We start from the raw sequence: 24,478 nt of genomic DNA on the forward strand, positions 1-24,478 counted from the left end.
CCATCAGGATTAACTGGCTGAAACGTAGGTGAAAGGCTGGGAGTTGACCTCGAAGCTCCAAATATAGAGCCAGCACAGGGTGGGGCACCAATGTTGGACTTCAGTCCACCAAGGTAGGACAACTCTCCAAAGAGGACAACTGAAAACTTGTCTTCATCTTATCAACCTCAGTCTAGGCTGATGGACAAGTTTATTGCGTGTTAAGTTTTAAACTTTGAGTGAGAAGACTTGCTTAGGAGAAAGGCTGCCTTATTATACCTATCCCAGGAGCAGGATCTGACGATGTGTCACCCCTCAATGAAGTCTAGAGACACCAGACATTTTACTGCCATTGAAGGAGAGCAGGCACAGTCATGAGAGGACCTGAGGCGCAAGTACAACCTAGACACCCAGGGACAGACTTCTGCTGAGAAGAGGAGTCCTGTAAACAGTTAGAACATCACCTATGACACCTGACCTCTTCTTCAGTGGTTCTGTTCCTATGCACTGCACTTCGAAAACTATTAGAGAACATATTACCTATAAGGGAAACAATTTTGGAACAGACAGCAGCTCCAGAGCCACATCAAGGGACGCAGAAAAAAAGAACTGATGTAAGAACGCTGAGGTGGTGTCCTACACGGCGTAGGCGCATCACATCTAGGGAGTACCAGAGTCGAGTTTGAGCTGTGTAACTACCTGCTGGGTGGTAGAAATATTTTAACTTTTCCAGAAAAATCCAACAGAACTAGTGGCTTGAAAATATATCACATGTGTGAAATACTTGGAGATTCAATAAATGCTCACTACCAATTGGTATTACACACCAAGTGAGTTAAATATGCTCGTCCGTACTCACCAGAAGAATGCTAGAAACTGTGGGAAAAGTGAGAACACAATACATATTTGATAAACAAATACAGGATTAAGTACATACTGGAAATTAATAAGGTGAGAGGATATCCAATAAGAGATGTTTCTAAACATTAGAATTAAAGGCTAATTTATCCAAGACACCCAAGAATGTTATTGCTCTGATAACATAAATATAATCAAGTGAAAACTGGTCCCCCACTTCCTCACTATGGAGAGGTACACATAAAACATTCCTAGCCATGAGGAAACCAACTATTGACTATTTAAGTAAACTGGACAAATGTCCAACATGGTCACAAAGACTGACAGCCCTCAATCTCTTGGACTGAAGATTGAATATCAATTAGCAAATTGCATGGGTGGTGAAAGAGATGAGGAACTGTGTAAATATGGTTTATAAAGTTCATGAAATGTATAGGAGCACAGACGATCATTGTAGAGCAAAGAGTCAGCCATGGATACGTAGGAAGATGAGAAGTCCACAAGAGACACAAACGAAGAGCCTCTAGGTTCTTGCTCTGTGATCAAATAACAATAACATTTACAAAAACTAAAAGCAATTGTATCCGGCATTAACAATAGTGTTTGTAAGTGCACAGTTAAGACTCAAACAGAGAACCTTTAAGCCAAAGCATTACAGGTGAAATATAAAAAAAGAAGCACCTTTATGTACAGATCTTTAATTATGTACATAAAGCTTTTGCATTAAAAATATATGTATAAATATAATGAAAAATCTAGACCAAGAGGCGGACTCTTGTACGGCAGACATATCAAGGGAACACGCTCAGTATGTCTGAAAGGGCATCTCTACAAACCAGAATACTGAACATTTGCCCTCTTCTTTTCTTGATTTCGCTGCAACAGTTAATAATTCACCTATTTTACAAAATGTGCTGCTGAATGAGGAAAGGACATAGGAAAATTCTGTAATCTGCCTGAGCGAACGACCAATAAATGACTGAAAAATTCCTGTTCAACTGTTAAACAAATCTGCAAAAATTGCACCCCTGAAACTGTCCAATTCCAGGCACTGCCAGACGCCAATATTGTTTTAAACCCCAGTTACTAAATTAGAGGGCAGATACTTATTGGCAGATTTTATGAAAAGGTTATTGTAGTGCAGTCTCTTTCTGTTCTTTAAAGGCACACGAAGATCGCCTCCGATTTCTCTGCACTTTGCGGTCATAGTTCAGAGTGATCTTCTTGTGGCATGTTCTCCACCTTCGTGGATTTCGATCCAGTGGGCTCCTCATACTTCATATTGGCATATGCCACCTCTGTTGCCAGCTGCTCCAAAGGAGGGCGTCCCAGTGCCAGATTCCGTAGGGAGATGAGCGTCAACAGAAAACTACAAAGGAAACGATAAGAGTATAACTAACTTCAAACAGATATAGAAAGGGACGAGACAACTGAGTTATCATACAAAACACGGATAGTAGCTTTGCCATTATAAAGAGATTATGTTTTGGGTTTTAAAAAAGTGCCAACATACCACCTGTAAGCTACTTCAGAGCACACACAGTAAAAACACTGACAGAATCCAGTAAAGACTGAGAAATATTCCAAAGGTTTGTTACCTACAAATTTAAATAAAGCATCAGCATTACTCACACTGGCTGCTTCAAGGTGCAGGTCCTATTGTTCTGGGTAAGATGATGGTATGATGTGGTGCAACTTAAGAGAGGAAAAGGCGTGGCTGTTGGACATGGTGATGGCGTGTAACACTGTGTCATTCGATAAACTTGCAATTCACAGACATTCATCTGAAGTGAAAGCACTGAAGGTACAGCAGACTATTTTCCTCTGCTAAAAGCAGCACTCGTGCCAAAGGGATTTACACTTTTAGGTTCTGCAAAGCAAAACCCTCCTCTACAGTGGACCGGCTAATGTAAGAATTACACTGTCTGTAAAATAGACCCGATGGGCTATTTTCATTTTATAATCTTAGGTGTTATGTTAATAATGTTTTACCATTTAGTGTGCACATTTTTTTCAAATTATATTCAGAGCAAAAGGTGTGCACCAGATGTTGACTGCAAGAACCTGCTCACAATTAGTAATGCATCATGAAATGTTTTTTTACAAAATTATGCTGCTATTCATCTCTACATTTCTGAGAGTTTGCAGATCTACATCCCACCAAAAGCTCACCCCGCTCTACGGACTAAGACGTGAATATTGGCTCGTCCACCCAAGCTACCACTAGCCCACTCTTGCTCTAATGGCTGACAACCTTGGAGAAAGAAATGGTAACCTTTAATTTTGTGTGTTGATTCTTGCCTGCCTAGGCAGTCTATCATAGTCTTTGATACTTCACATCACCATACATACTAATGGGATAAACTTTGGGATACAGCAGGGGACTGAATGACGTTTTAGCAGCACAGATCTGTGCCATAAGAAACAGCCAGAGCCCATGACTCACATCCACAATACACCAGAAAGATGCAGTTTAAGGCCCTGGTCCTCTTGTTCTTGAGCGTACGGCCTTTATGCGAAGTTGAAAGTGTCCCAAATTTTCAATGATCTCTTGGATCTAGATGGCTGTAGTTTTGATTCTCGGTCAGTGCCTTAGCTCCTGCAACTTCAGCTAATGTCACAGGTCAGAATGTATAAGAAATCCAATATCGATTAGACCATTTATCACATGCGTGCTTTAGAAATCCTTTCTAGTATGCCTGGATGCCCAAAACTGTTCCTTGAGTAGAATTAACGTCCAAAGAGAGCCATCTTGAAGCACTAGCACAGTTAGTAAATAACTCCATGATTATGTCTCTGCTGATATTCTAGGACTTACAGCGGAGTAGGTAAAAGGTATGTGGACTTCTTTTCACCTATGTCTTGGGGATTAATTACTGCAAAAGAACAGACAAGGACAGTTTGGCACCAGTGCCCCTTCTACTGGGGATGATACTAAAGAGCCAAACAAGCTTTGATGTGAAACATGTACAAAATACTCAAGGGGCTTCACACTGAAGTGTGCCCCAAAATATAGAGTGATCGGGATTACATAGGAGATAGTTGAAACATATCTCAAACAATCTAACAAGGGGCCAACGCTGAGGTGCTCAGCAGGCTGTGTAACAGAATTTACAATCAGATTCCGGGTTATTTTATCAGTCTACAATGGGCAGTCCTGAGGTGCCAAGGCTATATTACTGAGTTCTGCCAGTGTACAAGTAGGAAATCAGAGCAGAGTACTCAAGGGGTAAAAGCACATCACACTATCTAGCCAGGCCAGACCTGGGTACAGACAAAGCAGGCATTTAGCAGGTCATCAATACTGCCAAAAGATTAACACAATAATGCTCCTTCTACAACACTGGCGGATTGTACTCAGTCGATGGCAAAAGAGAAATCTGAATAAACGGCTTCGGATTTTCAAACTTTCGGTCAGTCCATACTGACTAATTGTCCCACCTTCGAATCAAGATTTTTCATACACAGCTTTAGGTCATGATTTGGACGCTTTATCCCTTGAGGAGCACTGCAAAGGCCATGGTCCTACTTGGACCTACTCAGACTTCCACCTTGCTATCCTCTTCCGCCTCCTTCCATGAGCTCAAATTGCCAGTCCTCAAACTCTTCAATTAACTCATTTTTCTAGTACCTAACCTGATGTTCCTATATTCGAGAACCATATGGCCTATTCAGGGTGGCTTTTCTGGCTCACTTGGATTTATATAAAACCCAGCGCCTGCCTCACTTGCAACCGTTTGAGATTCCATCGTTGCCATTGCCTTCCTTGAAAGGACATGTAGGTTTGCCCTAAACATATAGCATTCATCTGGTTCTTGGAGAGTGCTAATCTGGTGCCCACATTCCACATTTTCAGAAAAGTAATAACAATTAATCAAGAGCTATCCAACAGCCTTAGTATCTTCTGCAGCCCAAATTCCACCTATAGCTCTGACCTTAATTAAACATCCAGGTGCGATCCCATTGGAAAGTCTAGCTCCAGAGGCTCTACTCAAACAAGTAGGGCCGGACTGGGAACCCAAAGCAGCCCTCTCATACCAGTGTAGGGTGCCGGAACATTTTACATCACACACAAATACAGAGTCAATGAATAATATTTGTGTAAATCAGTGTATACAAAATGTTACATAAGAGAAAGGGGACTACAACGTGTAGGTTTCACATGTCATCCATACTGGTAGGCATTTTTTTTTTTTTTTTTAAAGAGTCCTTGGTCTGGGGAACCACAAACTCGGGATTCAGAACGTAACACAATGGTTAGGGTTGACTTTACTAGTAAGAATGTGATTTCTACCCAAACAAATCCTTTTTAGCAAAATTAGGATAGTGAAAGACTGGGAAAAAAGTCATAACTTTCTAACCTTGATTATGATTGTAAGTTATGAACTGCACAGTAACAAAAGGATCTCTGTGACAAAAGCAGTAACCCACTGAGCTATGCACATAAAATACTGTTCTGTAATCTGCATAGTACATGCTCTTTGCAGCAGGCATTTTAACCCTCTGTGCTACCTTAGATGAGTAACAAACTGCCACTAGAAAAAACTCCGATCTATCTCCAGCAGGTTAACTAATCACTAGAGTTATAGCACTTTTATTGTTGTCTGAAAACTGTTGAATATACAAGGCACTCTGCAGTGCTTTTAAAAATGCTGCACTGCTACAAAACCGGCTCCCAGTAAAAAAGGAGCCTCCCCCCCCACCCTTCCAGACTGCTGAAGAAATGCCCGATGCCTAGTACGGCCAGTCCACCTTGCAAAGAAGTGTGCCTTGTTACTGGTCTCCTGGGTTTACTCAGACTCCATAAGCGTTGGACAACTCAAAGAAGCCCAATATGGATTCAGGCCAACACAGATTCAAAGGAAAGAAAATCAGTTTCTTCCAGAATTCTACTATCCTTTTCGGAGAGATAAAGTTACTTACGTGTAAAATGTTTCTCTATCACTATATCTTCGTTCATTTTATCAATTCTGAATAGTCTCACACCCATGTGTGGGGATCTCAGAGATCTTGAAAACAGACAGAAACAACTCTCTTTATCAAGCTAAACACACAATGCATAAACCGAGTCAACATTTGCTTTACATTTATGTGATCTTTTGTAAATGTCACTAAACCCGTTACAAAACTGGAAAAGGGGTTTAAACTGTGATGCTACTGAAAATGTCTACATTTCTCTTTTAAAAAGAGAAATAACTCATTAGATATGTTAACCTAAGCATGCAGTTACAAAGAGGAAAAAACAGTGCTCTCCCTTTAAGACTGGCCTTGGATTTCCTCAATGCCCGCATACCCAAAAAGCATTGGCATAGCCAATAGGTCTCGCCTTTGGGAGCTTATAAGTGTTTAGCCAGAGTTATTGGCATTGCCAATGTCTTTTAGTTATGTTGTAGAGCAGCGAGACTGCAGTGCAGCATGTTGAAAACTTGCCAAGTGAGCTCTTCTGGCAGGAAGAACTCCGATACTTAGGTAGGAAAGGCTCACTGCCATCGCTCACAGCGGGGTGGCGGGGGGGGAATTCAGGCTAGGATTCAGGCTAAGAAGGGTGCCTTCCAGGGTCCACAACAGATAGCAGAGCTTTGTCCAGTAAGGGTTGTGCTTAGTAGACACAACAAAACTCCTGGCTAAGCCAAGGTGGAACCTCACCAATGTCAATGGAGGTAGGTTCCTAGCTAAGAATTGTTTCTGCCAGTGAGCTGCAGCAGTGTAACTTCTGGACAAAACTTGACACACAAATTAAGCACAGTCCTGACTGAGAAGGACCCCCTTCACGCTGCTCATAATGAGCCCATTGGTGGATAATGATCTATTTAGGCAGCCTTCTATTTTTCAGGAAGAACTTTCTTCAACTGCCCAGGACAGGCACATTGGAGGTACCAAAAGAAGTGGTGCCCCGAGCCAGCAAGTATTATTCCTAACTGCCCAATGCCCACAGGCAAAAACCCACGTGGCCATGAGATAGGGTGACCCAAACCAGGAGTCATTCCAAAAACATAGAAGTAGGACTACAATTGGTACGGCCCAGGATTGAAGAATGACTTAACTGAAAGCATTGATTAATACTGAAAGCACAGATAAGCACTAAAGGGAATTAAATGCTACATTTAAACACAGTACTGTCGGTGTTAAGTAAATTGAGGTCTGTTTGGGGCCGCTACTTAATTCTACTCTGAAACACATTAGAACGCGTCTCCCTCTGTGTACCGTCGACCCTCTCTGAAAACTTATTTTTAGCTAAATGTAAAAAAATAAAATAATGACTGCTCACATATTGAAAAAAAATGTAGTATACGAGCAAATTGAGGGCGCCTGGTCACCCTACCATGAGAGGGGGTTCTAGCCTCCAAAATTGAGCACACCCCTAGCCAGAAATGCCTCCCCATAACCCAATGTCCACGGGCAGGCAAGAAGGGTTCATTCACTGCACTCACACACAGCAGACATACCAGTGGACGTGGTTTTGCTTTACTCCTCGGCAACTTCAACTAGAAACTGGGGAGGAGGCACAGGTTATTTGGTCCCGGATTTGATTACAAAAACATAAACGGCACACAGGGCATTTCCATGAAACAGGTTCTTCCTGAGGGATGTTTTAACAAAGAGTAAATGTGACCTACATTTCAGATGTGGAATAAACCTCACAAAGCAAGTTGTCAGCCTCGGGGAGCGCACACACTGGAGTTCAACAAATGCGCACTTTTAAACTCAAGATATGCTGATTCCATTGTGAAACAAACACTTCTGGTAAGATAGCACAATGCCAGACAAACTGGCAATAGGAAGTCTCCTAGTGCAGTGCTTCAGCAGGGCTGCTTCACTGACTCTCCCTGAGAGCGCACTCCAAAGCAGGAATGCCTGCGACAATGCGCAGGAGCGTGTGAGACCTCCGGGGTTCCGTCGGTCAGAGCTCCCCATCTGTTTGTTCCCCCTTCTTTTTTGTGCGCAAATCATGCATAGAAAAGGGAGAGGAGGAGGTATGAGGGAGGTGAACAGAAAGACAACAGGAGGTGTGAGAGTAAATGCAATATGAGAAGGGTAGAAAACAAACAAAAATCATCACACTTTACAAAAGGGAGAGGAGGCGGGATGAGGGAGGTGGTAAACAGACATTGGGAGGGGGCGGGAGTAAAGGCAACACGACTAGAGTAGCGCTTACACTGGGAGCAGATCATAAATATGCGTAAACGTTAAAGCGACAAGCAGCGTCGTGCAAAAGATGTTATTAGCAAGTTAGATGAGAAAATCCACAGACCTTTCTGTCGACGCACACACCGCTGGAATCAGAAGAGGAAACTTCGAGCTCGAAAGCGGAATTATTGTTTTAAATCAGTAAAAATTTGGAAATATGCCTGTGTGAGGAAGGCAAGAGTGAGGCGGGAAGGTGTGCGCGCAGGGAGCTAACGGAGCAAAGAATGGGTGTAGCGAGGTGGGAGCTAGGGAAAACTTAGAATGGTGTGGGGAAGGAGAGAAGAAAATGGAGTACAGTGAGGGTGTGTGGGAGGAGGACAGGAAGATGGGGAGTTAGAGAGAAAGGAAGCATGAGCCAGGAAGTAGGGAGGCGAATGGGCGCTCAGGTTATTCCAACGTAAAGGAAGGTGTGAATGGAGGTGCAGTGCTGTGCAAAGTGGGAGAATGGTCTGTTTACAGAGCAAGAAACTGTGAGGTGGGTGAGTGCAGGGCGTGAAAGCTGCAAACAGTGGGCCAGAAGGGAGGAAGGAATGTCTGCAGAGAAGCATTAAGAATGCAAGAGAGTGGGCTACGGGAAATAGGACAACTAGGAAGAGAGGCCTTTTCTCATATTCTTATCTAACCAGAGCAGAGCTTGGTGGGCCAGTCTAGGCAACATACACCCCATAGCTCACTCTGCCCTCTCGCTCTTGGGGCCAGTCCCCATTCGGATCACCTGTATACCACCTGCTGTCCCACCTGCCTCTTAACTTGGAGCACGAGAGAGACCTGTCCCTTTCACAACAAGAATTCACTCTTCGTTCTATGTAAACCTAATCTGCCAAAGCAGACTAACAGCGAATTGAACCCAGCGACAAACATACAGAGGAAAAAAGCAGGAGGTACGGCGACTTTGTGGCACACAGAAGCAGCCCCAAAACTACAAACTGAAAGAAACCAGGTATCTGGAATTGCCTATATGACAACGTCATCTAGGAACAACAAGAGAGAGAGGGTTGAGATACACTCTTAATCCCCCAAAGTCAATGAAAAACAACAAAAGAGTGTGGTAATAGACAGAAAATCAACTTAAGGTGATTCTCCCAAAATCCAAACTTGATGCCAGAAGGACCGAATCAACCTGACTTTTAAATAAAACCCTCACTCACCAACATAGTTTGTGACATGCTTCATCATGGGGTTTTGCCAGGGGTGCCTAATGCACCTCTGGTGTGCTTCGACGCTGGTTTTAGAGCGGAGCAACCAACTTTCAACTAAAGAAGTGAAGTAATTTAGTGAGTGAAAAATCAGGAAAAGGGGATTAAAAATCCTGTGTCGTCTACCAAAACAATTTAATAGTGGCGAGGCAAGGACAGATAAAAAAATGAAGAAGGATAATAACTCCTGCCGTGAAATTGGTCAGGTTTATCCTCAAAATGATCGGGTGGTCGACATGTTTCAGCTTGTCAATGTATTTTACTAAGCTTTCATCAGGACCTCATTTTGAAAAAACACCTTGGCGGTATAAGCACACTAAGGCTTACCCTGACCTCAGGTGTATGGAACCGATACACTCACGGTTTACAGTAGAGGTCTTCAACCGATTCGAAGAGAACCTCGTAATCTGTGAAAAAAAAAATATTATATATGTACAGATATTAGGTTCAACATACAGGAAATTGTCAAGGTGTCTGTAGCATATGGTTGATCCAATGTCAAACTTGGCACAGGTTGAAATCGATCTTGTAGTCCCTGTAATTTACAGAACTCATAGTAACATACAACAGTTCCCGTATAGTTTAGGAAACTATGTGAGGTTTATATCCCAAACAGACCCAAGTTCAAATAAACTGGTACGTGACAAAATTCAATCACAAGTCTATGTTTGGGGTGAGGTTATTGAGACAGTGTGGATCAGGTTAAAAAAGGCACTGTTAAACGATTAAAATGGGGCGCAAAATCATCCCAAAAACAAATAAACAAACATTTGGAAAACTTAAAAAAGAGCTTACGTATTTGATGGTGGAAAAATACTCCTTAGGCAAGAAGGCGGCTGGCGGGACTACAGAACAACTGTGGTAGACAAAGGGGACAGAACGGGAAGTGTTATAACCTCGAACAACCCGTCAACCCATACTACCTAAGCGTACCGCTCTATAAAAACCACTAGATGCTTGTGTGGGGCGGTACTCACGTCGTCCAAGTCCTCAGCCTGGCTGTTTCACCTACATGGGACCGCCGAGCCCGGAGTCAACATGAAATGAAACCTAAGTGTTTAAATACACAGGGTTGGCACGAAGAAGCCGGAAGTATTTTCATCTGCCAGAGGCGCATGCGCAGCAACGGTAGAGGCAGAGAGAAAGGACTTATTCACTGGCCCTTAGGAGAGAAAAAAAGACTAGAACGTCAAATCCTTCTATCGTAAAAACTTTATTGAGAGTGTGTTGATTGGCGGCAACAATTAAGCAAAGTTGATACAAAATTCAGGGCATATTCCTGCCAGGGCCCGCAAATGTTTATTGGACGTCCCAGAGTATAGAGATCTTGGAAATCAAAATCGGGGCTTCAGTTTGAAAGTATACATGAAGTCATCGTGATCGGGTACCTGGGGAGTCAGAGATGACCTAGTTTGCTTAATGTGCGTACGCATCAACAACAGCATGGGCAGAGAAAAAGGACTCAGTCGCTGGCCTATTGGAAACTGCACTGGAATGTCAAAATGTACCACTCTTACAAACTTTATTAGGAAAATATGGTCTGTCACCAACGCTCGTACATGGGTAGCACAGGATCGAGGCAGTATTAAATACCTGTGTCTCATACAATCAGATCACTGATCTGGCCCTAATAAATTAGTAGACATCCATAAATATAAGAATCTTGGGAACATGAGTCGGAGCCTCCATTTATAGGACCTAACGAGTTGAGAGTACAGGAGACCTGAGGATTTTATGACAGAGCCTTTAGCTATTATGTCTCAGAACTGTTCCCCATGGAATATTATCGTTAAGGCCCACTAGATGTGTTGATAGTCTGTAGACCCAACGTTGTTCCTTTTCAAACAACAGGGATGGTTTTGCCTGTTTTATGATGGTCCATTGTAAATCATCCGCAGTATGGTTGAAGCGTAAGAAGTGTTCAGTTAATTTTGTCATGCTTCTTTTACATCGAACATTACTTCGGTGTTCACCAATACGTAACTTGACTTTCCTAGTGGTCATGCCCACATACTTTAGACCACATGGACATAATTAGATAGACCACATCAGTCGTATTACAATTAGTGTGGCTACGTTGAGTCCAGATTTTTCCATTTTCCAAAGCCAAAGTTTTAGTGGGGGAAGTGAGGTGGCAAACACTGCATGACCCACAAGGAAAATGACCCAGAATGGGTGGTAGGCCCCAGGTGTCAAGGACAGATGGTTCAGTGGACTTGTTTACGATCCTCGGTCTCGTATGGACGAGAGAGTCTTTGATACTCATAGCTTTCTTGTATGCAATTAAAGGTTTTTCCCACTTGATGTTATTACTCTCCAGAATCCTCCAATGTTTCTTGATGGATTTTGCTATGGCGTGTGAGGCAACGTTATAAGTTGTTACACACGTTAGTGGTATATCTGTGGGCTCATTTGGATAATCCTGCAAGAGGACCTCTCTAGGTTGATTTCTTGCTCTTTTGCAACTTTTGGATAAAATAGTTTCAGGATAACCCCTCTGTTTGAGTTTGTGTGTAAGTTCTTTGGACTGTGTACGGAAATCCTCTACCTTGCTACAATTGCGCCTGATGCGCAAGTATTGACCATAGGGGAGGTTTTCCCGTAATGGTCGCGGGTGAAAGCTAGAAAAAGTCAGAAGGTTGTTTCTAGCTGTAGGTTTGTAATATGTTTTAGTCAATAGAGCGCCATCGACCTTAGTGACAATCACATCCAAGAAAATCATCTCATGTTTGTGAAAGGAATGGGTAAAGAGCAAATGAGGGTCACAGGTGTTAATCCATGCCAGGAAATCACAAAGGATACTTTCGGGACCCTGCCAGATGATAAAAATATCATCGATATATCGTTTCCAAAAGGAAAGATATGAAGAAAAAGGGTTGTTGGCTTAGGATAAATTTACGTTCAAAATCAAAAACATAAAGTCCTGCCACACTCTGCGCAAAAGTGCTGCCCATCGAAGTTCCTGTTGACTGGAGGTATAGTGTGCCCTGATATTCAAAAAAGTTCTTCTTGAGTGCCAAAGTTGCACATTCAATAATAAAGCCTTTCGGTGTTTGGAAGGACCAATTGATAGAGTCAAGAGCTTCCCCAATGACCTTGATTGTATCGTCCTGGGGAATACTTGTGTAAAGACTCTCAATGTCTAGAGAGACAAGGATAGTCTTGTCATGATCTACTTCGAGCTCTTGGAGAGATGCCAAAAAGCTTTTTGTATCTTTCAGATATGTCGGGGTATCCTGAATTATTGGTTTCAGAAAAAAATGACAAAATATAGAAAGAGGCTCTAGTAAGGAACCAATGCCCGATACTATGGGGCGGCCCGGAGGGGGTGACTTATTTTTGTGAATTTTTGGCAATGTGTAAAAATAAGGAATTATGCCTTTTCCTTTCGTCAAAAAATCAGCCTCATGTTTGCTTATGTACCCACTAGTCTCGGCATGCTCAACAAGATTGCCTATCGTAGTTCTCAAAAGTGGGGAGGGATCCGAAGTTAGAGGAATGTAATTCTTCAAGTTGTTTAGAAGACGTCTGCATTCAAGATCATAATCTGTGGCATTTTGGATTACGATTCCTCCCCCCTTATCAGCAGGTTTTATCACAATGTCAGAATTACTCTTTAGTGATTGAAGAGCCTGAAACTCAATGGCACTCATATTTATAAGTTCCTTGGTCCTGGAAGGCTTCGACATCGTTAAAGACTGCTTGTTCGAATGCAGTGAGCCCCGCTGGAACCAAATGGGGAGGGGGGGTGAATGTAGACTTCAAACGTAAGGTGGTGTCACTGGGATGATCTACAAGGACATCAGATTTATTTTTCTCAAAGAAAGATTTGAGTTTTAACTTTCTGAAAAATTCTGAAAGTTCGCAATGCAAACGGAAGCGATCCAACCATGCAGTGGGCACAAAACCTAATCCTCTCTCAAGTACTTTGCTCTCTGTCTGTGTCAATGTGACCGAGGAAAGATTCACCACTAAGCTCTCTGATTGCTGGTTCCCGCCTTGCTCCGTGTATGGTTCCCTATCCCTTCCTCCTGCTCCCAGTGGACCTGATTGTTTCCTCTCCTTCTCCCTCGTCCTCGCCTGCCTCTGTCTAAAAAAGGAGGGCGGAAAGTATTGGATTGGAAGGGAGGTAACTGGACATAACCAGGATTCCAACCCATCATTGGGAACTGAGGAGGTTGAAACTGATTGTGATAACCTAGACCTCCTTGGTTTGGGAAGGGTTGCCAATTCGGTTGATACTGATAAGGTCGATTTCTGCCTCTACCCCGCTGTCTGGATTTTGTGCTCTCATTACTTGAGCCGCTTGAAAAGGAGTCATTGTCATCTGACATCTCTTCCTGGGCATTACTATCAGTTGGGGGAACATAATCTGGGTTGGCATACGGGTATGTTTTGTTAAAAGAGAAACGCTTAAGATCCTTTTGGAATTTTTGAGCTTTTGACTGTGTCAGGGTTTCCTTATATTCGTTCATTTCTTTATTGAGCTCATCCAATTTCTTTTTATACCCAGTCAAGGTTGTCCGGAAATGCGTTTCAGTTAGTTGAATTTCCACCATTAATGCCTCTGAAAGTCTGAGAGCAGTTTTAATAATTAATACAAGCCAATCGCGGGTGCAGTGCCACGCAATTTGGGCCCAGTCTCTACGAAACACCGGATCATCAAGAAAAATACGAGGGGCGTTGGTGACCAGAAGGCCCTTAGGGGCAATGTTATTGCGTAGGTACTCAGTTAGTATAGTGCCATGCAGGATGGTACGTATGCGATTTCTTTTTTGTTCAGTCAGTTTCTCCCATTCACTCGTTTGTGAAATAGTTTGTGCTATAGAAGAGTCAGCAAAAAGTGAGGAATCAGCTAGAAGAGCATCAACCTCTGCATCAGTGTACGTAAGCCCTGCGTTTTCCATTTTAAGTGCCAATAAAAATTCATAAACGAGATCTCCAACACTAGAATCAATACAAATCTCTCGCAGCTGTGCGCTGCCAAAAAATATATCTAGGAACAACAAGAGAGAGAGGGTTGAGATACACTCTTAATCCCCCAAAGTCAATGAAAAACAACGAAAGAGTGTGGTAATAGACAGAAAATCAACTTAAGGTGATTCTCCCAAAATCCAAACTTGATGCCAGAAGGACCGAATCAACCTGACTTTTAAATAAAACCCTCACTCACCAACATAGTTGGTGACATGCTTCATCATGGGGTTTTGGCAGGGGTGCCTAATGCACCTCTGGTGTGCTTCGACGCTGGTTTTAGAGCGGAGCAACCAACTTTCAACTAAAGAAGTGAAGTAATTTAGTGAGTGAAAAATCAGGAAAAGGGGATTAAAAATCCTGTGTCGTCTACCAAAACAATTTAATAGTGGCGAGGCAAGAACAGATAAAAAAATGAAGAAGGATAATAACTCCTGGCGTTAAATTGGTCAGGTTTATCCTCAAAATGATCGGGTGGTCGACATGTTTCAGCTTGTCAATGTATTTTACTAAGCTTTCATCAGGACCTCATTTTGAAAAAACACCTTGGCGGTATAAGCACACTAAGGCTTACCCTGACCTCAGGTGTATGGAACTGATACACTCACGGTTTACAGTAGAGGTCTTCAACCGATTCGAAGAGAAACTCGTAATCTGTGAAAAAAAAAATATTATATATGTACAGATATTAGGTTCAACATACAGGAAATTGTCAAGGTGTCTGTAGCATATGGTTGATCCAATGTCAAACTTGGCACAGGTTGAAATCGATCTTGTAGTCCCTGTAATTTACAGAACTCATAGTAACATACAACAGTTCCTGTATAGTTTAGGAAACTATGTGAGGTTTATATCCCAAACAGACCCAAGTTCAAATAAACTGGTACTTGACAAAATTCAATCACAAGTCTATGTTTGGGGTGAGGTTATTGAGACAGTGTGGATCAGGTTAAAAAAGGCACTGTTAAACGATTAAAATGGGGCGCAAAATCATCCCAAAAACAAATAAACAAACATTTGGAAAACTTAAAAAAGAGCTTACGTATTTGATGGTGGAAAAATACTCCTTAGGCAAGAAGGCGGCTGGCGGGACTACAGAACAACTGTGGTAGACAAAGGGGACAGAACGGGAAGTGTTATAACCTCGAACAACCCGTCAACCCATACTACCTAAGCGTACCGCTCTATAAAAACCACTAGATGCTTGTGTGGGGCGGTACTCACGTCGTCCAAGTCCTCAGCCTGGCTGTTTCACCTACATGGGACCGCCGAGCCCGGAGTCAACATGAAATGAAACCTAAGTGTTTAAATACACAGGGTTGGCGCAAAGAAGCCGGAAGTATTTTCATCTGCCAGAGGCGCATGCGCAGCAACGGTAGAGGCAGAGAGAAAGGACTTATTCGCTGGCCCTTAGGAGAGAAAAAAAGACTAGAACGTCAAATCCTCCTATCGTAAAAACTTTATTGAGAGTGTGTTGATTGGCGGCAACAATTAAGCAAAGTTGATACAAAATTCAGGGCATATTCCTGCCAGGGCCCGCAAATGTTTATTGGACGTCCCAGAGTATAGAGATCTTGGAAATCAAAATCGGGGCTTCAGTTTGAAAGTATACATGAAGTCATCGTGATCGGGTACCTGGGGAGTCAGAAATGACCTTGTTTGCTTAATGTGCGTACGCATCAACAACAGCATGGGCAGAGAAAAAGGACTCAGTCGCTGGCCTATTGGAAACTGCACTGGATTTTTTGACGAAAGGAAAAGGCATAATTCCTTATTTTTACACATTGCCAAAAATTCACAAAAATAAGTAACCCCCTCCGGGCCGCCCCATAGTATCTGGCATTGGTTCCTTACTAGAGCCTCTTTCTATATTTTGTGATTTTTTTCTGAAACCAATAATTCAGGATACCCCGACATATCTGAAAGACACAAAAAGCTTTTTGGCATCTCTCCAAGAGCTCGAAGTAGATCATGACAACACTATCCTTGTCTCTCTAGACATTGAGAGTCTTTACACAAGTATTCCCCAGGACGATACAATCAAGGTCATTGGGGAAGCTCTTGACTCTATCAATTGGTCCTTCCAAACACCGAAAGGCTTTATTATTGAATGTGCAACTTTGGCACTCAAGAAGAACTTTTTTGAATATCAGGGCACACTATACCTCCAGTCAACAGGAACTTCGATGGGCAGCACTTTTGCGCCGAGTGTGGCAGGACTTTATGTTTTTGATTTTGAACGTAAATTTATCCTAAGCCAACTCAACCCTTTTTCTTCATATCTTTCCTTTTGGAAACGATATATCGATGATATTTTTATCATCTGGCAGGGTCCCGAAAGTATCCTTTGTGATTTCCTGGCATGGATTAACACCTGTGACCCTCATTTGCTCTTTACCCATTCCTTTCACAAACATGAGATGATTTTGTTGGATGTGATTGTAACTAAGGTCGATGGCGCTCTATTGACTAAAACATATTACAAACCTACAGCTAGAAACAACCTTCTGACTTTTTCTAGCTTTCACCCGCGACCATTACGGGAAAACCTCCCCTATGGTCAATACTTGCGCATCAGGCACAATTGTAGCAAGGTAGAGGATTTCCGTACACAGTCCAAAGAACTTACACACAAACTAAAACAGAGGGGTTATCCTGAAACTATTTTATCCAAAAGTTGCAAAAGAGCAAGAAATCAACCTAGAGAGGTCCTCTTGCAGGATTATCCAAAAGAGCCCACAGATATACCACTAACGTGTGTAACAACTTATAACGTTGCCTCCAACGCCATTGCAAAATCCATCAAGAAACATTGGAGGATTCTGGAGAGTAATAACATCAAGTGGGAAAAACCTTTAATTGCATACAAGAAAGCTATGAGTATCAAAGACTCTCTCGTCCATACGAGACCGAGGATCGTAAACAAGTCCACTGAACCATCTGTCCTTGACACCTGGGGCCTACCACCCATTCTGGGTCATTTTCCTTGTGGGTCATGCAGTGTTTGCCACCTCACTTCCCCCACTAAAACTTTGGCTTTGGAAAATGGAAAAATCTGGACTCAACGTAGCCACACTAATTGTAATACGACTGATGTGGTCTATCTAATTACATGTCCATGTGGTCTAAAGTATGTGGGCATGACCACTAGGAAAGTCAAGTTACGTATTGGTGAACACCGAAGTAATGTTCGATGTAAAAGAAGCATGACAAAATTAACTGAACACTTCTTACGCTTCAACCATACTGCGGATGATTTACAATGGACCATCATAGAACAGGCAAAACCATCCCTGTTGTTTGAAAAGGAACAACGTTGGGTCTACCGACTATCAACACATCTAGTGGGCCTTAACGATAATATTCCATGGGGAACAGTTCTGAGACATAATAGCTAAAGGCTCTGTCATAAAATCCTCAGGTCTCCTGTACTCTCAACTCGTTAGGTCCTATAAATGGAGGCTCCGACTCATGTTCCCAAGATTCTTATATTTATGGATGTCTACTAATTTATTAGGGCCAGATCAGTGATCTGATTGTATGAGACACAGGTATTTAATACTGCCTCGATCCTGTGCTACCCATGTACGAGCGTTGGTGACAGACCATATTTTCCTAATAAAGTTTGTAAGAGTGGTACATTTTGACATTCCAGTGCAGTTTCCAATAGGCCAGCGACTGAGTCCTTTTTCTCTGCCCATGCTGTTGTTGATGCGTACGCACATTAAGCAAACTAGGTCATTTCTGACTCCCCAGGTACCCGATCACGATGACTTCATGTATACTTTCAAACTGAAGCCCCGATTTTGATTTCCAAGATCTCTATACTCTGGGACGTCCAATAAACATTTGCGGGCCCTGGCAGGAATATGCCCTGAATTTTGTATCAACTTTGCTTAATTGTTGCCGCCAATCAACACACTCTCAATAAAGTTTTTACGATAGGAGGATTTGACGTTCTAGTCTTTTTTTCTCTCCTAAGGGCCAGCGAATAAGTCCTTTCTCTCTGCCTCTACCGTTGCTGCGCATGCGCCTCTGGCAGATGAAAATACTTCCGGCTTCTTCGCGCCAACCCTGTGTATTTAAACACTTAGTTTTCATTTCATGTTGACTCCGGGCTCGGCGGTCCCATGTAGGTGAAACAGCCAGGCTGAGGACTTGGACGACGTGAGTACCGCCCCACACAAGCATCTAGTGGTTTTTATAGAGTGGTACGCTTAGGTAGTATGGGTTGACGGGTTGTTCGAGGTTATAACACTTCCCGTTCTGTCCCCTTTGTCTACCACAGTTGTTCTGTAGTCCCGCCAGCCGCCTTCTTGCCTAAGGAGTATTTTTCCACCATCATATACGTAAGCTCTTTTTTAAGTTTTCCAAATGTTTGTTTATTTGTTTTTGGGATGATTTTGCGCCCCATTTTAATCGTTTAACAGTGCCTTTTTTAACCTGATCCACACTGTCTCAATAACCTCACCCCAAACATAGACTTGTGATTGAATTTTGTCACGTACCAGTTTATTTGAACTTGGGTCTGTTTGGGATATAAACCTCACATAGTTTCCTAAACTATACGGGAACTGTTGTATGTTACTATGAGTTCTGTAAATTACAGGGACTACAAGATCGATTTCAACCTGTGCCAAGTTTGACATTGGATCAACCATATGCTACAGACACCTTGACAATTTCCTGTATGTTGAACCTAATATCTGTACATATATAATATTTTTTTTTCACAGATTACGAGGTTCTCTTCAAATCGGTTGAAGACCTCTACTGTAAACCGTGAGTGTATCGGTTCCATACACCTGAGGTCAGGGTAAGCCTTAGTGTGCTTATTCCGCCAAGGTGTTTTTTCAAAATGAGGTCCTGATGAAAGCTTAGTAAAATACATTGACAAGCTGAAACATGTCGACCACCCGATCATTTTGAGGATAAACCTGACCAATTTAACGCCAGGAGTTATTATCCTTCTTCATTTTTTTATCTGTCCTTGCCTCGCCACTATTAAATTGTTTTGGTAGACGACACAGGATTTTTAATCCCCTTTTCCTGATTTTTCACTCACTAAATTACTTCACTTCTTTAGTTGAAAGTTGGTTGCTCCGCTCTAAAACCAGCGTCGAAGCACACCAGAGGTGCATTAGGCATCCCTGGCAAAACCCCATGATGAAGCATGTCACCAACTATGTTGGTGAGTGAGGGTTTTATTTAAAAGTCAGGTTGATTCGGTCCTTCTGGCATCAAGTTTGGATTATGGGAGAATCACCTTAAGTTGATTTTCTGTCTATTACCACACTCTTTCGTTGTTTTTCATTGACTTTGGGGGATTAAGAGTGTATCTCAACCCTCTCTCTCTTGTTGTTCCTAGATATATTTGGGCAGCGCACAGCTGCGAGAGATTTGTATTGATTTTAGTGTTGGAGATCTCGTTTATGAATTTTTATTGGCACTTAAAATGGAAAACACAGGGCTTACGTACACTGATGCAGAGGTTGATGCTCTTCTAGCTGATTCCTCACTTTTTGCTGACTCTTCTATAGCACAAACTATTTCACAAACTAGTGAATGGGAGAAACTGACTGAACAAAAAAGAAATCGCATACGTACCATCCTGCATGGCACTATACTAACTGAGTACCTACGCAATAACATTGCCCCTAAGGGCCTTCTGGTCACCAACGCCCCTCGTATTTTTCTTGATGATCCGGTGTTTCGTAGAGACTGGGCCCAAATTGCGTGGCACTGCACCCGCGATTGGCTTGTATTAATTATTAAAACTGCTCTCAGACTTTCAGAGGCATTAATGGTGGAAATTCAACTAACTGAAACGCATTTCCGGACAACCTTGACTGGGTATAAAAAGAAATTGGATGAGCTCAATAAAGAAATGAACGAATATAAGGAAACACTGACACAGTCAAAAGCTCAAAAATTCCAAAAGGATCTTAAGCGTTTCTCTTTTAACAAAACATACCCGTATGCCAACCCAGATTATGTTCCCCCAACTGATAGTAATGCCCAGGAAGAGATGTCAGATGACAATGACTCCTTTTCAAGCGGCTCAAGTAATGAGAGCACAAAATCCAGACAGCGGGGTAGAGGCAGAAATCGACCTTATCAGTATCAACCGAATTGGCAACCCTTCCCAAACCAAGGGGGTCTAGGTTATCACAATCAGTTTCAACCTCCTCAGTTCCCAATGATGGGCTGGAATCCTGGTTATGTCCAGTTACCTCCCTTCCAATCCAATACTTTCCGCCCTCCTTTTTTAGACAGAGGCAGGCGAGGACGAGGGAGAAGGAGAGGAAACAATCAGGTCCACTGGGAGCAGGAGGAAGGGATAGGGAACCATACACGGAGCAAGGCGGGAACCAGCAATCAGAGAGCTTAGTGGTGAATCTTTCCTCGGTCACATTAACACAGACAGAGAGCAAAGTACTTGAGAGAGGATTAGGTTTTGTGCCCACTGCACAGTTGGATCGCTTCCGTTTGCATTGCGAACTTTCAAAATTTTTCAGAAAGTTAAAACTCAAATCTTTCTTTGAGAAAAATAAATCTGATGTCCTTGTAGATCATCCCAGTGACACCACCTTACGTTTGAAGTCTACATTCACCCCCCCTCCCCATTTGGTTCCAGCGGGGCTCACTCTATTCGAACAAGCAGTCTTTAACGATGTCGAAGCCTTCCAGGACCAAGGAACTTATAAAAATATGAGTGCCATTGAGTTTCAGGCTCTTCAATCACTAAAGAGTAATTCTGACATTGTGATAAAACCTGCTGATAAGGGGGCAGGAATCGTAATCCAAAATGCCACAGATTATGATCTTGAATGCAGACGTCTTCTAAACAACTTGAAGAATTACATTCCTCTAACTTCGGATCCCTCCCCACTTTTGAGAACTACGATAGGCAATCTTGTTGAGCATGCCGAGACTAGTGGGTACATAAGCAAACATGAGGCTGATTTTTTGACGAAAGGAAAAGGCATAATTCCTTATTTTTACTCATTGCCAAAAATTCACAAAAATAAGTCACCCCCTCCGGGCCGCCCCATAGTATCGGGCATTGGTTCCTTACTAGAGCCTCTTTCTATATTTTGTGATTTTTTTCTGAAACCAATAATTCAGGATACCCCGACATATCTGAAAGATACAAAAAGCTTTTTGGCATCTCTCCAAGAGCTCGAAGTAGATCATGACAACACTATCCTTGTCTCTCTAGACATTGAGAGTCTTTACACAAGTATTCCCCAGGACGATACAATCAAGGTCATTGGGGAAGCTCTTGACTCTATCAATTGGTCCTTCCAAACACCGAAAGGCTTTATTATTGAATGTGCAACTTTGGCACTCAAGAAGAACTTTTTTGAATATCAGGGCACACTATACCTCCAGTCAACAGGAACTTCGATGGGCAGCACTTTTGCGCCGAGTGTGGCAGGACTTTATGTTTTTGATTTATCCTAAGCCAACTCAACCCTTTTTCTTCATATCTTTCCTTTTGGAAACGATATATCGATGATATTTTTATCATCTGGCAGGGTCCCGAAAGTATCCTTTGTGATTTCCTGGCATGGATTAACACCTGTGACCCTCATTTGCTCTTTACCCATTCCTTTCACAAACATGAGATGATTTTCTTGGATGTGATTGTCACTAAGGTCGATGGCGCTCTATTGACTAAAACATATTACAAACCTACAGCTAGAAACAACCTTCTGACTTTTTCTAGCTTTCACCCGCGACCATTACGGGAAAACCTCCCCTATGGTCAATACTTGCGCATCAGGCGCAATTGTAGCAAGGTAGAGGATTTCCGTACACAGTCCAAAGAACTTACACACAAACTCAAACAGAGGGGTTATCCTGAAACTATTTTATCCAAAAGTTGCAAAAGAGCAAGAAATCAACCTAGAGAGGTCCTCTTGCAGGATTATCCAAAAGAGCCCACAGATATACCACTAACGTGTGTAACAACTTATAACGTTGCCTCACACGCCATAGCAAAATCCATCAAGAAACATTGGAGGATTCTGGAGAGTAATAACATCAAGTGGGAAAAACCTTTAATTGCATACAAGAAAGCTATGAGTATGAAAGACTCTCTCGTCCATACGAGACCGAGGATCGTAAACAAGTCCACTGAACCATCTGTCCTTGACACCTGGGGCCTACCACCCATTCTGGGTCATTTTCCTTGTGGGTCATGCAGTGTTTGCCACCTCACTTCCCCCACTAAAACTTTGGCTTTGGAAAATGGAAAAATCTGGACTCAACGTAGCCACACTAATTGTAATACGACTGATGTGGTCTATCTAATTACATGTCCATGTGGTCTAAAGTATGTGGGCATGACCACTAGGAAAGTCAAGTTACGTATTGGTGAACACCGAAGTAATGTTCGATGTAAAAGAAGCATGACAAAATTAACTGAACACTTCTTACGCTTCAACCATACTGCGGATGATTTACAATGGACCATCATAAAACAGGCAAAACCATCCCTGTTGTTTGAAAAGGAACAACGTTGGGTCTACAGACTATCAACACATCTAGTGGGCCTTAACGATAATATTCCATGGGGAACAGTTCTGAGACATAATAGCTAAAGGCTCTGTCATAAAATCCTCAGGTCTCCTGTACTCTCAACTTGTTAGGTCCTATAAATGGAGGCTCCGACTCATGTTCCCAAGATTCTTATATTTATGGGTCTACCGACTATCAACACATCTAGTGGGCCTTAACGATAATATTCCATGGGGAACAGTTCTGAGACATAATAGCTAAAGGCTCTGTCATAAAATCCTCAGGTCTCCTGTACTCTCAACTCGTTAGGTCCTATAAATGGAGGCTCCGACTCATGTTCCCAAGATTCTTATATTTATGGATGTCTACTAATTTATTAGGGCCAGATCAGTGATCTGATTGTATGAGACACAGGTATTTAATACTGCCTCGATCCTGTGCTACCCATGTACGAGCATTGGTGACAGACCATATTTTCCTAATAAAGTTTGTAAGAGTGGTACATTTTGACATTCCAGTGCAGTTTCCAATAGGCCAGCGACTGAGTCCTTTTTCTCTGCCCATGCTGTTGTTGATGCGTACGCACATTAAGCAAACTAGGTCATTTCTGACTCCCCAGGTACCCGATCACGATGACTTCATGTATACTTTCAAACTGAAGCCCCGATTTTGATTTCCAAGATCTCTATACTCTGGGACGTCCAATAAACATTTGCGGGCCCTGGCAGGAATATGCCCTGAATTTTGTATCAACTTTGCTTAATTGTTGCCGCCAATCAACACACTCTCAATAAAGTTTTTACGATAGGAGGATTTGATGTTCTAGTCTTTTTTTCTCTCCTAAGGGCCAGCGAATAAGTCCTTTCTCTCTGCCTCTACCGTTGCTGCGCATGCGCCTCTGGCAGATGAAAATACTTCTGGCTTCTTCGCGCCAACCCTGTGTATTTAAACACTTAGGTTTCATTTCATGTTGACTTCGGGCTCGGCGGTCCCATGTAGGTGAAACAGCCAGGCTGAGGACTTGGACGACGTGAGTACCGCCCCACACAAGCATCTAGTGTTTTTTATAGAGCGGTACGCTTAGGTAGTATGGGTTGACGGGTTGTTCGAGGTTATAACACTTCCCGTTCTGTCCCCTTTGTCTACCACAGTTGTTCTGTAGTCCCGCCAGCCGCCTTCTTGCCTAAGGAGTATTTTTCCACCATCAAATACGTAAGCTCGTTTTTAAGTTTTCCAAATGTTTGTTTATTTGTTTTTGGGATGATTTTGCGCCCCATTTTAATCGTTTAACAGTGCCTTTTTTAACCTGATCCACACTGTCTCAATAACCTCACCCCAAACATAGACTTGTGATTGAATTTTGTCAAGTACCAGTTTATTTGAACTTGGGTCTGTTTGGGATATAAACCTCACATAGTTTCCTAAACTATACGGGAACTGTTGTATGTTACTATGAGTTCTGTAAATTACAGGGACTACAAGATCGATTTCAACCTGTGCCAAGTTTGACATTGGATCAACCATATGCTACAGACACCTTGACAATTTCCTGTATGTTGAACCTAATATCTGTACATATATAATATTTTTTTTCCACAGATTACGAGGTTCTCTTCGAATCGGTTGAAGACCTCTACTGTAAACCGTGAGTGTATCGGTTCCATACACCTGAGGTCAGGGTAAGCCTTAGTGTGCTTATACCGCCAAGGTGTTTTTTCAAAATGAGGTCCTGATGAAAGCTTAGTAAAATACATCGA

At 42.4% G+C, this 24,478-nt stretch overlaps 1 protein-coding gene across 2 annotated transcripts in view; it reads right to left on the bottom strand.

Moving 5' to 3' along the window:
* Positions 1-965: 965 nt before the first annotated feature.
* Positions 966-24,478, bottom strand: part of GGCX (gamma-glutamyl carboxylase) — a 255,538-nt gene continuing 232,025 nt past the window's right edge. For both annotated transcript variants that reach the window (XM_085634968.1, XM_085634969.1), the window contains exon 15: positions 966-2,206. In XM_085634968.1, the coding sequence (XP_085491094.1) occupies positions 2,041-2,206 (166 nt within the window). In that variant the 3' untranslated portion in view covers positions 966-2,040. The remainder of the gene's footprint in view (positions 2,207-24,478) is intronic.

The sequence above is a fragment of the Triturus cristatus genome, chromosome 11 (genome assembly GCF_964204655.1).
Source record: "Triturus cristatus chromosome 11, aTriCri1.1, whole genome shotgun sequence".
NCBI lineage: Eukaryota > Metazoa > Chordata > Amphibia > Caudata > Salamandridae > Triturus > Triturus cristatus.